The sequence below is a fragment of the Brassica oleracea genome, chromosome C1 (genome assembly GCF_000695525.1).
Source record: "Brassica oleracea var. oleracea cultivar TO1000 chromosome C1, BOL, whole genome shotgun sequence".
In the NCBI taxonomy this organism is placed as follows: domain Eukaryota; kingdom Viridiplantae; phylum Streptophyta; class Magnoliopsida; order Brassicales; family Brassicaceae; genus Brassica; species Brassica oleracea.
This window is the reverse complement of record NC_027748.1, coordinates 1,644,689-1,661,630: the sequence shown is the minus strand read 5'-3', so window position 1 is coordinate 1,661,630 and position 16,942 is coordinate 1,644,689. Positions and strand designations below refer to the sequence as shown.

The 16,942-nt window shown below is 35.6% G+C and overlaps 4 protein-coding genes across 4 annotated transcripts; 2 read left to right on the top strand and 2 right to left on the bottom strand.

Annotated features, from left to right (window-relative positions):
* Window positions 1-4,852: 4,852 nt before the first annotated feature.
* On the top strand, window positions 4,853-5,729 carry LOC106297075 (auxin-induced protein 15A). Its single transcript, XM_013733360.1, has one exon. The coding sequence runs from the start codon at window positions 4,940-4,942 to the stop codon at window positions 5,252-5,254; it is 315 nt and encodes a 104-aa protein (XP_013588814.1). The 5' UTR covers window positions 4,853-4,939; the 3' UTR covers window positions 5,255-5,729.
* Window positions 5,730-7,754: 2,025 nt separating this feature from the next.
* LOC106307438 (filament-like plant protein 5) lies at window positions 7,755-12,207 on the bottom strand. The gene is made up of 6 exons (XM_013744431.1): window positions 12,056-12,207; window positions 11,203-11,346; window positions 10,918-11,116; window positions 8,906-10,613; window positions 8,757-8,805; window positions 7,755-8,247 (listed from the first exon to the last, which is right to left on the bottom strand). Exons 2-6 carry the CDS (start codon window positions 11,314-11,316, stop codon window positions 7,885-7,887), a joined length of 2,433 nt encoding a protein of 810 aa, XP_013599885.1. The 5' UTR covers window positions 11,317-11,346; window positions 12,056-12,207; the 3' UTR covers window positions 7,755-7,884.
* Window positions 12,208-12,772: 565 nt separating this feature from the next.
* On the top strand, window positions 12,773-14,288 carry LOC106292888 (60S ribosomal protein L8-3). Its single transcript, XM_013728588.1, has 2 exons — window positions 12,773-13,262; window positions 13,794-14,288. The coding sequence occupies exons 1-2, from the start codon at window positions 12,823-12,825 to the stop codon at window positions 14,128-14,130; spliced, it is 777 nt and encodes a 258-aa protein (XP_013584042.1). The 5' UTR covers window positions 12,773-12,822; the 3' UTR covers window positions 14,131-14,288.
* Window positions 14,289-14,772: 484 nt separating this feature from the next.
* On the bottom strand, window positions 14,773-15,553 carry LOC106328845 (probable disease resistance protein RPP1). The gene is made up of 2 exons (XM_013767376.1): window positions 15,485-15,553; window positions 14,773-15,405 (listed from the first exon to the last, which is right to left on the bottom strand). The coding sequence occupies exon 2, from the start codon at window positions 15,394-15,396 to the stop codon at window positions 14,773-14,775; it is 624 nt and encodes a 207-aa protein (XP_013622830.1). The 5' UTR covers window positions 15,397-15,405; window positions 15,485-15,553.
* Window positions 15,554-16,942: the final 1,389 nt, after the last annotated feature.

Genomic DNA, 16,942 nt, shown 5'->3' with positions numbered 1-16,942 from the left:
TGGGATTAAAATCAAGTTGTGGGTTAGTTTTGGCAAAAACCCCTAAGAAAAAAAATCTTAGTTTCAAATATTCTTTTATGCATTTTGTCGTTAGGAGCTGTCCATTTTATAATTTTTGAATTCGAAATCGGGGGAAAATAAATATATCAATTATGATAGTATTTGTTTTATACATTTTGTCGCTAGGTGCTGTCCCTTTTGTAGTTTCAAATATGAACAAAAATATTCAGGACAAACAAAAACAATTTTTAATTCTATCACCGAAGCCTCCTCCTGATAACTACATCACATATCATACGTTACAAAACCAATTAGCCTCTTTTGCATTATTCTTTAAATGTGTTTTTTAAGAATATTAAATGTGTTTTTTAAGATCAAGTCTTTTATACATGTTACTGTAGAAGGTGTAAAAAATACTGACATTATTAAGCTGCCAAAGCATAAGTATCTCAATTTATTTTAGACAGAGATCCCAGCTTAATAAATCACAAAATTTAAGCATGTTTCAAATGTAAATATTTTGCATTTGTGTTTAGTATATAAAATGTGAGGTCTAAAACACGTTGTAATTTGACACACGCAACCTAAATACAATCAAAGGTGTCTTATATAATTAAATTTGCGTGATTAGTTGGGACAGATTTCCACATGCGACGGCTGGCCTTTGTTGACTATCCTATACGTAAAATAGAAACAATCAATTGCCAAAATACACTGGCGAACAAGAGGGCAGAGAGAAAACAAATGCATATATATGTGTGTGCTTGATTGGTTATCCTAAAAGTTCCTAACTACTAGTAATAATGAAAACTGATGTTGAACTCTATATATGTCTAGGGATTGTAACTAATAGTTTTATGAATAATGAAGGGAATAGAGACCTTAAGAACCTTTAACCTAATGTAAACTTCAAAAATCTAATACTATTAAATTAGGTTAACTCTTTTTTTTCTTAGTGTATCAAACCTAAAATAACTGTAGTGTAAATTGAAAGACTCTTTCAAAAACTCCGAAGATGTTGAATAATTTTTAACAACAAATCCAATCAAATAAGATTATAATAGATAGGAATAGATAGGATCATAGCCATTAACACGTAAATAAAAAAAAAAATCAAATATGTCACAATTTGGGTTAAACGTCAATACAATTTAGAGTTAAAGAGTCTAGAGAATTATTATTGTGGAAAAGAGGGGCAACGATGATGATGAATTGGGTGTGGGGTAGGGAAGAGTGTGAGGGATCATGTCTACGACGAGTTATAACCACAACAGAAGCGCCAATTCAGGACAGCCATATGTGTTGACTGTTGTTCCTTTCATTATATATATTTCATTTCCACCTGATCAATTCTCTCGCTGTCTCCAGGTCCTTTGTCCCTATACACACTATCTCTTACTTCGACGTCTTTATTTTTTTTCCTCTCTTCCATTTTCACTAATAGTGTCATTTTTAACGTTTTCATATAGTTTTAAGAAGACACAATGGTTAGGTTGTGTAACTCGCCGTGATGAAGAGAGTTCCGTTAAAGAAAAGTTGACTGTTTAGAATTTACATTTATTAAGATCAATTCAGGACAGCCATATGTGTTGACTGTTGTTCCTTTCATTATATATATTTCATTTCTACCTGATCAATTCTCTCGCTGTCTCCTGGTCCTTTGTCCCTACACACACTATCTCTTACTTCGACGTCTTTATTTTTTTCCTCTCTTCCATTTTCACTAATAGTGTCATTTTTAACGTTTTCATATAGTTTTAAGAAGACACAATGCCTGATCTGTTTTTGGTTTCTTTCCGATCACCGGCTCCGGCTGCTCTCTTAGAGCCGGAGTCGGATTTTCTTTTGTTTTCCGTGACTAAGAGAAATTTTTGATCGGTACAATCTTCTTCTAGGCGTCTTCGGTTAGATCTTAGATCTATCTGTGCGGATCTGATTCTCTATCCAGTATCTTTAGCCTTTTGTTGTTGCATGTATGTCTTGAGATTTCTTGGGTCTTCTCTGGTTTCGATCTTCTGTCTCCTTGCCCTTTGCATGCGACAGAATCCGGAGTCGATTGCAACTGCTCCTTGTCATTTACCATTTGATCTGATCGAGATCTTCTTTCGTCAAGCTTCAAGTTGGTATTTAAAGTCGTCTCCTCATCGACATCGCCTTATCCGGTTTGAAGACTATGTAAATAGATTGTCCAGTTGTCTCCTGGGTCTTGAAGCTTTGTTCTCTATCCTGTTTGGGCTATTCTCTATAGGAGGTTGCGTATCTCGGTGGTTTGATCAAGCTTTGTCTCCATCGGTTTGTCTATTCCCAAGATTCTCTTTTAAAGTTTACATGCTAAATAGTTCTTAATGTGTTCTGGATTTAGTTGATTGTCCCTTGATGTTCTAGAAGTTTTATTGTGTTTTGTTTGTTTCTCAGTTTATGTTCTTGTTTCATCTTGTCTCCCTCTTGTGGGCTAATGTTTCCGGGGATATATGTTTATTCCGCCGTACTTATGGTTGTGTTCTTATGTATAAGTTCTTGATGTAATCTTCTGAATCAATATAATCAATCAGTGTTTAAAAAAAAATAAGAAGACACAATGCCTCCCCTGTTTAATGTTTCAGTTGAAGCCAAATTCTTAATCTATTTTCTTATTGTCGATTGAAAGATCTTCTTCCTTAGATCTTTCTTTTGTCCTTATTTCTGTAAGTTCCTTAAGACAATACAAATCTTTTTTTAAATTGTTTTGAGAGTTGAAAGCATATCTAAAGAACCTAAGTATTGTACTTTTTTTTCTAACACTGACCAGTTGATCTATTAATTTCAAATATATATACATATACATATACATCGTATTTGTATTTGTTTGAATAAGCAGAAGAAGAAAAACATATTAATGCCTTCAGTCAGAAAAAAAAAACATATTATGCTAATTCTTGATTACTCAAAAAAAAACTATTGATATACGGGCATACGTACCCTAATGTCACATAAGTTTTGGTAATTCATCAATCATCATACATATAAGATGATCATGTTGGGGTTGATGTTTTGACTTCATGTCTATAATATATGTTCCAACCATTACAAACAAATAAAATTTGTAAGCAATAAACTGATTGTAATCAAATAAAAGTCGGTTAGGTGACAAAATAGTGTAGAGACTGCCAAAGAGTCATTTTCAACCAACCTTTTAGATTTTCCCTTTTTGGCTATCAAGTTCTATATACACGATATATCAAGTTCTACCACGCAAAATTTGCAATAATTAGATTGGAATGATCACAAATCCAAAGGTGAAATATTTTGTGGATGCTGATTGATCCATCAGATTGAAATTAATGAATAAAAATAAGGGAAAAAACTGAACAGAAAAGGAAAGAAGTACGTGGAACACAAGGTGTCGGAGGAATCAGATGAGAACTTGCATGGATTTGATACTATCAATTAAACAAAAGATTAGGCACCAACCTAAGCATCTGTTTTCGTTTTCAAATTTTCACATGGGGACAATTTATTATATTTTTAGCTATATATGTTTTTCTTTTCTCGTACATTTATTAATTATATACATAGTTCATATTTGAAATGTGAATATATTATAAGAAAAAAGCTATCAAAAACAACTGAACCAAGCTGAAATTGCAACAGAATTTAAGGTGGTTTTTCGAATGGGACTGAATTTGTTGGGATGGCCGATATTTCATATAATATATATTCAGTTCGTCACCAGATATGTAACAGTGAACTTTGCAATAACCATTATATTCTCAATTAAAACTGGTTTATCGACTTCAACCAAGAAAAAAATTATAAAACCACCGAACTACAATCATTTTGTGTAATTTATTCCATATTAATTTATAGGTATATAAGAAGAAGCGAGAACGAATGGGCATTAAAGTGTTGGCAACTCTAGTTGTAGCAAAAGGCATGTGATATTGCAAGTACGTACTTTGGTTCACACCCCTTTATACTTCGTCCGTAATCCCTTTGCAACGGAATCAATTTACGACAAAACGGGTATATATAACATATTAACGGCCATACTATGTTTTCGTTGATTTATATGAACATATTAGTTGTAATAAACTTGGAAGTTTCAGTAGAGACAGAATCTGAACAAGAGTGTATATTAAGTGGAGAGAAAACTGACAATACTCATATTAATTTGTAGAGTTGTGTCTAGATAACAACACAAAGAGGGAGACACTGTAGGGCATTGTTATAGTGTCCCTACCTTATTTATAAGACTTCTAGTTTTATTTATTTAATTTGTATGCATTCTTTCACATTTCCCGTATGGCTTTTGTCTCTGAATTGCCTTTGTTTCCTACATCCCACATGATATTTGCTTTCAATTACATTCGTTGATAAATTGATATGTATATATATATATATATATATAGAATTATAAGAAACTTTTGGGGTGTTAACCCTGAGTTCAAACCTTAGACTATCTGTCTAGGGAATTTGTCTAGAGGCTTATGAAAGAAAGAAAGCTAACCATGTAAATAAACGTTGGACGCTAAAGTGTTTGGATTTAGAAAGTATTTTGAGTTTGTTAAATTTATATGTTATGCGGGTTTGTGGTTTGCATTAATATGATTGATCACCAAGGAAAACACAACATGTGTTTCTGCATTGAATTAGTCGTTGTTGTGTACATAATACATATAACCTAGTCACAAATTATATTTTCTAAAAGTCATAAGTATAACTTAAAAATCTATGTGAATAGAAAACACATCTTTATATATATATAAGATTTTTTTTCTTTAAAATTTATTAAACTCTTCCAGTTTTTCTCTCTCTCATTGCGCCCTTATATAACCCTCCATTCCTCCCCATCACCTTCACATCCACACCTTTCTTTCAAACATACCAAACTCTCTCTCTCTCTCTGTTCTCTCATTTTCTCTCACTCTCTATCAAAGTTAGGTTTCAATAAGCTCAACTCATGGCGATAAAGAAGTCGAACAAAGTGGCAGCGTCTCAAGCAGCAACTATAAAGAAACTCTTGAAGAGATGCTCAAGTCTTGGAAAGAAGAATCAAGGTAATTGCTACTTCAGCGACGTACCGAAAGGTCACTTCCCGGTCTACGTCGGTCAACAAAGAAGTCGTTACGTGGTCCCAATCGCATGGCTAGCTCATCCAGAGTTTCAGACACTCCTCCAACTAGCTGAGGAAGAGTTTGGGTTTGAGCACGAGATGGGTCTCACTATCCCTTGTGATGAAGCCGTCTTTCAATCACTCATCTCCATGTTCAGATAGAACTCAATCTCGAGAGAGACTGATTTAACTCTCAATTGGTAAACTCTCGAGATTATGATCCCCTTAATGGGTTTGATCACATTATCACACTTTAGACTGGGAAGACAGAAACGTCAAACTCTATTATCAAGAAAATCAAGAAACAAGGAATAATAAATATATAATATATATTATGGGATTTAGGTTTTTTCTATTCTCTTAAGAAGACGGAAGCAAATGGTGGGCATGGCGTCAAGCATCGACTCAAGATTTGTGACTATGCCAATGTATCTAACAGTAGTTTAATTAACCACTCTCTTCGAATTTTTATCTTTCCTATGTATTATTTTCGGTGTCTTGTCTATTTCGAATATTTTGTATATTGGGTGGGCGACTTTTCCCTCAAGTCAACGTGTATTGTTGACCGTTGGTTCTTGAGAGGAATAGCTAGTTTACTTGTATTGTTTTGAATCAATAAATTTTATTTTCTTGTTTATAATTTTACTTATTAATGTTCTATCCGTCGTACAATAATTGAACTTTGTGGTTATTGGTTGTTGTATTGTAATGGATTTGAAAATCCGAATTAAATATAATGTTATTGGTTCTATGAATTTCAAATCTTTATTAAAATCATATGTTATTCAATCATACGGATTTACTAATAAATTTGATTTTATAATGTATTTGAATGTATTTGTTTGAATTTTTTGTTAAAAATACAAAGACTCAAATCCGAGGAAAAACTTCCGGATTTGTAAATATTAATCCGAAAAAATTAAAAAATCTGTATATTTAACTTGAATTTATAAATACTACATGAATTTCTAAATCAATCAAAATATATAAACCAATAACACCTTCGATTACAAAAGAATGATGATCAAAAGTCATATTTAAGTAAATGAGTTACTTTGACAAAAATAAATGTTTCCACGGCTAGGTTGTGTATTATGTCTGTATGCAAACATAATAATTTTTTTCACTAAATATCACTGCGGTGAAAATATCAGAATAAAACACAAAAGAAAACAAGAAAATGCATGTTGGCAAAATATTCTTCCTTCGCATATCGATGATATCTTTTCAGGCAAAAAAATTTACGGTATCCGGAACTATATTAACATTGTTGGTAAAACCTTATGTTCTTATAAAGTCTAAAGAAATAGATACCAAGTTCGAATCTTAACAGCTGTAGAAGGAAGATTTAACAACAGGTTATTGTTCCTGGTCTGAAGAGATTATAGATTTTGGTCCATAATTTCATGCAGTAAAAAAAAATCATGAGGGTCTATCAACCATAATTGGCCAAACATGAATGATTTACCAGTTTTGGGTCTAGTCTTGTTTCTACTACATCTGGACATAACGTAATGATCGGTTCCACGATTAAGGAGAGTCAATATTTTTGTATAAATGTACTTTCATTTATTCCATAGTTTATTAAAATAAGAATTTTGGACAATGTTTTTTGCACTCATGCATCATATATGTTTATTCAATATTGTTTGTTGAGATAATTTTTTATTCAAGATATAATATCGAAACAAGTCGACAATATGTGTGTTTGAAAATGTGTTTGGAGAGGTCAGCTGTTGTTTGAAAGGCAGAACATGTAAGCCACAATGTCTCGCCTATCTTGACTCTCATCTTCCTCTTCTTTATTCTTTGTTTCTTTATATTCTATATATGAATTTTGCAGTTTAATCCAATAAGCACACAGAGTTATCATATATTCTGGTTTAAATTAGACTACCAAACGACACAAATAAAATCCAATAATATAGTCATCAGAACACAAAACCAAATAAGAAGAAAGAAGAAAAGTATTTGTCGGTACAAACTCAGGCTTGCCCATACTCTCAGCTTGCTTTTGAGTTTATACCTGTCTGCTTGATATTGATAAGCATTATCTGTATGTTTTATGTCCGTTTACAAACTTCTTTCATACTTTTATTTATAAAATACTTACATCATTGTATTTGTGCTGCATGGGCCTCACGTAACTACTTGCATTTTGTCTGAAAATATTATATGTAGAAAATTAATATAAACCAATGCTAGCTCCCTTTAGAAAAGCTTTCTTTATTTCTCTGCTATATTAGTTTCATTGATTTTCACATTCAGATTTTCAAATATCATACATAGAATATAGGACAGGAACATAATTTCAATATATCTTCATATTGACCGAACATAGTTTTACCATTTAATGAATTTCCACCTACATACATTTATTATTGTTGAAAAATATGAAATAGCAATTTCAAATTAAACAGACTTTTTTTTGGCCTCCAGTTGTGCTCTCTTGATTTTTATGCATTGAGATTTATTTAGAAAGGAAAGGGGACAAACAAATAAATATTTTGTTATGTTATTTATATTTGGTTTGGTTTTGTATTTAGTAAAATTCTAATTTAGCCTCGGTTAGGGTCCGGTTTAATTCATTTTCAGTAAGTTCAGAGTTTTAATTTGTTGAGTCTTGATGTTGTGTGGACTGTAGAGTAAGTAATAAGACAAAGATTGATCTCCACTAAACTGGTATCTTCTCTCACACACTTAAAAACGCATATAACCCTATACACATATCAAGAAGGAAGATGAAGATGAAACGAACAAGCAGATAATGAGCGTGTTATCTCCTAGCTTTGCTAACGTCCATTGTTCTTCGATTTAGATGAGAAGAAACGGCCTAATCCACGCGTATGCTTCTCACCATCTTCTCTAGAAGATGAAGAAACCGAGCTAGACTTGATGATCGCGTGGACAGTTGGATTCACCGTGTGTCTAAAAGAGTGAGATGGCTGAATGTTATTATGATCATGAGGAAGATCGTCTTGTCCAGAGTTTGGTGTTGCCTCTGAGGCTTTGTGGTGTTGGATCTTCTTCTCAGGAGATTGAGTATTGGGAATGTGGTTGCTCTGAGGTTGCAAGGATTGTAACTGCTGGCTGAGTAAGTGAATCGTTTCTTGGCAAGCTGCAAGCTTCTCTGTTGCAGATGCTATGTCTTTCTCCTGCCAACAAGAAAGTTTTAGATTATTGTTAACTGTCAATGTTCAAGAATCTTTAGACAGTAACTAGGTGTTTTGTAGAGGACTACAACTAGGTTGATTATTAGGGGACTAAGTTCCACCTAGGCGTTAAATTATTTATATATAATTTACATTCATAAAATATTTTTGTTTTTTGATATAGTTTTAAAATTATTTTAATGAATTATCAAAACTAAATATACAAAATAAAAAAATAGATAAATTTGTGGATATGTACTAATATTAATATTACTTAATCTAACAGATTTAAACTGATTTAGACCGATTTAAACCTGTTTAAACCAATATAGAATGGTTTAAGTTTTAAACCGATTTGAGTTATATAATCAGATTTTAAAAAAATTGTTTACCAATATGTAGCGTAGACCAATTTTTAGAACCATAACAGCATTAGAGAATTTAGGATAATAGACTAAGCAAAACAGGTGTGAAAGCTAATCTTGCCAATAAGAGAATAGTAAACAGTGTACCTGATTAGGTTGGCTTTTGGATGCTGAACCCTTTCTGCAAGTCTCATTCCTTCAATACAAGTCATGATTAGCACAACAAACTATGCATAACATGAAGATTATTAAACAAACTCTTAGTCTCTTGGTTTTATAAGATTTGAGTACTATACCTTTGCATTTCTTCTTGAAGGTCTTTGCACTTAGCTAGAGTCTCCTCATGTCCACGCTTTTCTGTGGAGAACGCCCTTTCAAGTCTCTCTGTCTCTTCTTCCAGTCTTTTCACATTAGCTTCTAACTCTTTGGCATGGAGTTCCAGCGTTTTGTATGACTCTGTCACGCATTTGAGCTGAGTTTCCGCCAAGCTTTGGAGGTCTCTCGATGAAGTAAGCTGCCACTTCATCTCTGATATGAGCTTCTCTTTCTCTTCCAACTCTAACTTTGCACTTTCAAGATTCTCCAAGCATCTTGTTAATTCTAGTTCAATCTTTTCTTTCTCCAACTCTACCTCCTTCAACAAGCTTTTACATGATGAATCATCCTCAGTCTTAGCAAATGTGTCTTCTAGTGGATTAGATTCTGAATCTTCAACCTTTTTGTCCTGAGATGACAAAACATGTTTCTCATGAGTTTCATCAGCAACTTCAAACAAAGGACTTGGGAGCTGTCTGAGTGATGATGATCCTAGCATCTCTTGGATGGAGAGTCTCATGGCTTCAACTATTTTCTCAATGCTAATGCCCTCTTGAGATTCAAATACACTACTGATTCTTGAACGCAGAACCGTTAACAGCTGATCAAGCGCTGTATCATCCTTCTCACTGTGCTTACTACTACAGGCGCTGTTGCAAGACTTTGAAGCTGAGTCATTAGCTGCTAACTTCTCAATCTCCAAGAAGTCATCCATCAACTCCAATCTATTACAAACCCTAGCCTTTGTGGAGCCATCAACATTTGCTTTTCTCACTTTATGAAAATCTCCTGAGGTTGCTGAGCTTCCTTCTTCATCAAATCCATCTTCTGACACCGAGGTCACACTAGGCGGATGATACTGATCATGCATCTGTGCTTCAAGAGCCTTAAGCTTCCCAAGAGTCTTGGCGCACACGTTTCTAGAAACATTCAGCTCATTGTTTTTAGAAGCTAGAAGCTCTTTAAGTGTCTGAATCTCCTCCTCCATCTCTAGTGTACGTTTAGTGAGATTTACATTCTCTCTTTTGCACTCTTCCCACTTATGATCTGTGAGTTCATGTCCTAAGCATTCAACTTCTAGCTTCATCTGAGCCATAGCACCAGGACCAGGAAGCTTCTTCCTCAGAAGCCCTCTCAGCCTCTGACACTCTCCTTCAAGCTTCGCAATCTTCTTCACTCCTTCTAGATACTGTCTGTTCGCGTTCTCCGCCGACTTCAAGCTCATGTTCTTCTCCTCGTTGCGAATCTCCACTTCTTTCGACGCCACGTGGACGTCGTACTTCAACGTACTAATCTCCTTCTCAGCCAACTGAATATTAGTTTTTAACTTCTCAACCTCAGCTTCGGCTTTAGACTTTTCCTCCCTGATCCTTACTATCGTCTCTGACCGCTCTTGCAGTGTTCTAGTGAGCGACGCGTTGTCGGAAGCTGCTCGGTGTAGTCCTTGGTTTAGTTCTTCGATTTTTAGTTCGAGTTGGGCTTTGATCTTGTCCCAGTGTATGGTTTTAGCGAGAACCACAGCTTGCAGGTTCTGTTCGCTCTCATCTTTCACAACCCTTATCTGTCTTGTGCACTCTTTTAGAGCATCATCCAAATGCGAGGCTCGATCCTCTGCAGTGAGCTTTAAGAGTGTAACAGACTCAAGTTGACGTTTGAGTATCAAAGTCTCTGCATCAGCCTTCTCCCATCCTAAAGAAGTAAAGACTTAACTATTTCAAAAGCAGTCCAAATTTTAATATAGGTTACAAGAATGCTTAATATAACCGAAATCAAAAACTTCGGTAAGATTTTCAAAAACCAAACTAACCGAATACCAATCCGAAATTTATTGTGGGTTAATTCGGTAAGATTTATTTTAAACCAAACTAAACCGAATTACCCGAACTACCCGAACCGGCAGGCCTACCTAAGATAAAAACATTTCAGGGCTTAACATAGTGGTTTTAATGCTCTCACGCCCTTACAAGTAATCAAAGAAACTGAATAGCTTTACCTGAAACAGCTTCTTCGGCGACTTTGGCATGCTGAAGAATCAAACATTCTTTAGTGCTTAACTCTGACTGTGCAGTAGTGATTTTTTCATTAAGATCCTTGACTTGGCTCTCAAACAGTTTGACCTGATCCTCCATTTTGCTCAAATGAGTGTATGTATCCATAGTTATCTGAACATAGTTTGTGTTCTTACACTTCTCCTGACACAACACAAAAACACTTCAATAAAGATTTATAAAATAAAGAAGAGAGCTCTGGTCTCTGGTCTATAATATAAAAGGCTAACCTGGTTCTCTAGAGATGCTAGGTAGGACAAAGAAGAGACATTAGTTGGCTCGTTTCCAACCACCGGTTTCTCGGTCGTGGACTTTTTCTTCCATGGCCAACTTCGACCGTCCATTTTCTTTCTGTTCCTTCTCAAGATCACACTCTGCATATTCGTTTGAAAAAAAAAAGCAAGAAGAAATATAAGTTTAATAAATAACTTATTTGTTCCGACATGAGAAAAGTTTTGAAATTTGAACTAACATCCAAAAAAGGAAATGAAAAATCTTAAAACGATTTCCGTAAATGTTGCTTTCAAATACTATTATCACAACAAACAAAGAACATATCCCGCAATATTTATGCCTACAAGGTCTATAATATCTCAGCAGTGACAGTTTTGTTTTCTTGTTTTTTTTTCTACAATGAATGACAACAATAAATGATTTATTTCCGAATATAGACCATATTCACCGACCTGTTTTTTTTTTTCAGTTTCAAAAAAAAATAATAATGAGAGAGAAGCAAAATTCAAAATTTTACCCTAGGAATCACGTAATCTCGATCATCGTCAGTTATATAAGTTATGACAATACATAAAAAAAAACCGTTAGAAATCAAAACAAGAGCAGACTCCATGACTCAGAGTGGCTAAAGCTCAGAAAGCACCAGTTTGATGCAGCCAAATTTTTTGTATAGTTTGGACATTGACATTCAAAAGATTAGTATATGCATACAAATTGTTTATGTGTATTTTTAACATTTTACCAAAAAAGGAAATTGTTTAAGTTGTAAGCAGCTCAATAGATAGGAACGGGTCTGAGTACTACACACTAATTGACTTTAGCTTAATAAAATCAGAAAACAAAGCTTACCAAGACAAGACTTGATTCCACACTAAAACGTTTCAGAGCTGGGGAAGATCAAAGAGCATTCGTCAAGCTACAAAGAGACAGAAGAAAGGAAGAAGAAGAAAGTGGGAGGAGCGTTGTTGTGCCAGAGAAGAAGGAGCGGGTGGATGATTGATTTATGCTGTCCCTTTTCTTTCTTTTTTTCAACTTTGACGCTCCACAAACAGACAACTTCTCAATTTCAAAAGTTTATTCTTTATTTAAATCTTTTTAATGCTAACTAATTTAATAAATAAAATGGAATACGAGGAGACAGTTATCCAATGGGTGCGGGTGCACAGAAAAAACTCCTTGAAACTTGATGGATTTGACTCATCCAAGGATTCAAATTCTTCGATTTTTCCCGGTATTTATCATGGGCTTTGACTAGGCCCATTTAAAAACTCATTGTTTACTGATCCAAGTATTCAAAATCTTCTATTTTCATTTTATTTTTAAGTATGATGGGCTTTGACTGGGTTATATTAGACGCTTATACTAAGCCCAGTTATACAATACATGCAGTGTGCATAGAAAAACTCGTGGTTTACTAATCCATTCAAATCTTCTATTTTCACGGAATTTATTATTTAAAGTATGATGATGGGTTTTAACTGGGCTTAGGCCCATTTAAAATAGATCCACATTAACCCCCACTAGGGTTTTGAGAGACTGTGATATAAAAAACCTGTAACCTTACTTCATTTCACTCGCCGTAAACTCAAGAAGAAGGAAGATCATCATCATCATCCATGGGTCGTGTCATCAGAGCTCAACGTAAGGGAGCAGGCTCCGTCTTCAAGTCCCACACTCACCACCGCAAGGGCCCCGCCAAGTTCAGGAGCCTCGACTTCGGCGAGAGAAATGGTTACCTCAAGGGTGTCGTCACCGAGATCATCCACGATCCGGGTCGTGGTGCTCCGTTAGCTCGCGTCGCCTTCCGTCATCCTTTCCGTTACAAGAAGCAGAAGGAGCTCTTCGTCGCCGCCGAAGGTATGTACACGGGACAGTTCTTGTACTGCGGTAAGAAGGCCACTCTCGTTGTCGGAAATGTTCTGCCTCTCAGATCTATCCCCGAGGGAGCTGTTGTCTGCAACGTCGAGCACCATGTTGGTGATCGTGGTGTGCTCGCTAGGGCTTCTGGTGATTACGCTATCGTCATCTCTCACAACCCCGACAACGACACGACCAGGTTCGGTTTTGGATTGTTCAAATGTTATGTCTTTTTGGTTGAATTGTTATCTTATCTTAGATTCATTTGATGATGAATTAAAATGAATAGACCGGTTTATACTGAACCGATTCTAATTAAACTGGTTATGTTTCATACCGCATTAGAAGTGGTTGCTGCTAATCTTCGTGAATCATCTGGGATGACTTGAAATAATTATATAAATTGCTTTTTGGTTGTATTGAATTGTTATTATGATCTATGCTTAGCTTCTAATAGATTTGACTATAAATTTAAATGTACAGTCTGGTTTAGTATAAACCGAGTCTAGTTTAACTGTTTATGTTTCATGCCATATTAGAAATGATTGCTACAAATCTCCATAAATGATTTGATTGATTAAATTTTGGACTGCTCGAGTTCCTCATTTCAAGAATCTATTTTTCTAGTTTTTTTCTATTTTTCTAGTTGTTATAACCAATATTATAAATAATAGTTATATCTACCACCATAGCTTCTTGTTTCTGACGGTTACATGTTGTATTTTGACAGGGTTAAGTTGCCATCTGGATCGAAGAAGATTGTCCCAAGTGGATGCAGGGCCATGATTGGTCAAGTCGCTGGTGGTGGAAGAACCGAGAAGCCGATGCTCAAGGCGGGTAACGCATACCACAAGTACCGTGTGAAGAGGAATTGCTGGCCTAAGGTTCGTGGTGTGGCTATGAACCCTGTTGAGCATCCCCACGGAGGAGGTAACCATCAACATATTGGTCACGCCAGTACCGTTCGTCGTGATGCACCACCTGGGCAAAAGGTTGGTCTTATTGCTGCAAGGAGGACTGGTCGTCTCAGAGGTCAAGCTGCTGCTCTTGCCTCCAAGCAAGAATAAGGAGATAAATCTTCAGGATGATGAAGTTGTTTACTTTTTTTGTTGGATTTTTGCTGAGACCTTGTTTTGAATCCTTTAGATTTTCTATAATCTTCTTTGAGACCTTTGTCTTGAGAATTAAACCTCCATATTATCAGTTTAAATTTCGTTATTCAGTTTTGATTTCTATCTCGTTTATAGTTCTTTAACTGAAAGTTCTGAATAAACAGTGCGAAGCATCTTCATGTGATCCCTGAGTCACGATAGGCGGAGTTCGTAGTTACACAAGATTGAAATTGGTTTAACGCACCTGTAACCTGTAATATCCGCCACCCCAATAAGACCCTTAACTAATGTGATTAACTGGAACATGCTAGTGTCACACTCGAACATCATCTGCCATAGATAATAGTACAAGGCCATGGCCTGTCTAAAGCAGAGTTAAATGGAAAATGTGTAGCTCAAGAGGAATGCTAAAACAAGTAAGTCCAAGAGCAGCAAGCGTATACAATGAGGAAAGCGAAGATAGTCAACACATGGTTGCGTAATGTACATCATTACTCATAGTATGGCAAGATTTGGAAAACATAAAAGCATTTGAAATCAAAGTTAAGTCTTACCATTTTGATTCTTAGTATGTTTTAACGTCAAAAAGTTTTAAGATTATCTGATAGATACAGTTGATTTACTTTTCTGTATATACGCAACATCGGCCAAAGCCTGCGCCCACTTCTGTTTCTCATCCTCTGATTTGCCTATGCACGTAGTTTGAAAGGCCCTCCCAAAGTCTCCACTCTGAAGCCTAACATCGGAAGGAGCCACGTTGTAGAATATGGCCACTACTTTTTGAGCCAGCTCTTTATTGCAATTCATAATCTCTACCAGCTCATCCAAGCACCTACTCGAAGAGGCGTAGCTCTTTGAGAGCAAGACAATCGAACCTTTCGATGCTCTTATTGCTTGCACAAGCTCTGGTGTGACCGACTTGCATCTATGGGGTGTACTCATTAGTTTACCTTTGAACTTTGCAAGAGATATTGGTAATTCTCTTGTGCCAGTTCCCTGGAGATGAAGCTCCACAATGTTAGGTGAAACCTCTGGGATACTTCTGATCTCTGTGCAGCCTGAAAGATTTACAACTCGGAGATGACGTAGTTGACCGGTGGCTGGAAATCTCTGCAGTTTTGTACAGCCTTGGAGATCAATTAGCTCGATATTTTGAGCTTTACAAAGATCGTCAACCTCAGTCAGCTGCTGGGAATGACAAAGCTTACACGTCTTCAACATGTCGAGGTTCTGAGCAGAAAATTAAGTTGGAAATGGATTAGTACAAACTTGGAAGAATGTATAAAATAAGAGATACGAGTTTACCTACCTTGGTTCCTCCCCAAAGTTTCTGAAGATGACTGTAAGACAAATTGAGTTCAACTAGGTGGCATGGGTCAAATTCTTGCGGCAAAGAATCCAAAGGATATGCCCTGTTAGTTTGTACATCTGGAAGATGCATCCAGATGGTCCATCTAGATGATGGAATATCTGGGCGTTGTTTGTTTCTTTATTTCGTCCATGCAGCTAGATGGAACATCTAGATGTCTTACCCAGATGAATCATCTGAATGCAGCTATGTTCGTTTGCTTTTCATTTTTTAACTTCCATCTGCATCCAGGTGGACTTGTTAATAAAATGACTAAAATATAATTTTTCACGTTTCGGCGGAAAAATAGCATTTTTACGATTTTGGCCGAAAATATTTTTGCGGTTTTTGAGAAAATATGTGTTTTTCGCGAAAAAATGCATTTTTATGGTTTTGGCAGAAAAATACGTTTTATGGGTTTGGCGGAAAAATACGTTTTTGCGGTTTGGACGAAAAAGTGTGTTTTGAAGTTTTGGCGGAAAAAGTGTTTTTGACGGGAAAATTTTTTTCACGATTTTGGCGGAAAAAAATGTTTTTTTTTGCGATTTTGGCATGAAAAACATTTTTGCGGTTTTGGCGGGAAAATACATTTTTCCGGTTTTGGCGGGAAAATACAGTTTTCCGGTTTTGGCGGGAAAATACATTTTTCCGGTTTTGGCAGGAAAATGCGTTTTCCGGTTTTAGCGGGAAAATGCGTTTTTCCGGTTTTGGCGGTAAAATTGTGTTTTTCAGTTTTGGCGGGAAAATGTGTTTTTATAGTTTTGGCGAAAAAAATTCCGTTTTTTGGTTTTGGCCGGAAAATTCCGGGAAAATGCGTTTTTCAGGTTTTTGCGGGAAATTGCGTTTTTTCCGGTTTTGGCGAGAAAATTGCGTTTTTCCAATTTAGGCGGGAAAATGCTTTTTGCGGTTTTGGCCGGAAAATGCTTTTTGGAGTTTGGCGTAAAAATGCATTTTTTGGGTTTTGGCGGGAAAATGCGTTTTTTTTGTTTTGACGGGAATATGCATTTTTCGGTTTTGGTCGAAAAGTGCGGTTTTACTGGTTTAGCGAGAAAATGTGTATTTATGAAAATGTGTGTTTTGTGTTTTTTTGGTGGAAAAACGCATCTTGCGGTTTTGGCGGAAAAATGTGTTTTTCAGTTTTTGCGAGAAAATGCATTTTTTGGTTATATAGGAAAAATGTATATGCAAAAAATAGAATTTACGGTTTGAAAATAATATTTTGATTTTAAAATGTCATTTTTGTCATTTATCATTTTGGACTGAACTAGATGCATCTGCATCCAGATGCACCATCAAGACTCACCTTCATTTGAGTGAGAATTTTAGATGAGTTTTTAAAACTTCAGCTGGATAATCCATCTGGATGTAGCATTATAATGCACAAAACGAACATCAATTTGCATATTCACACAGATGGAT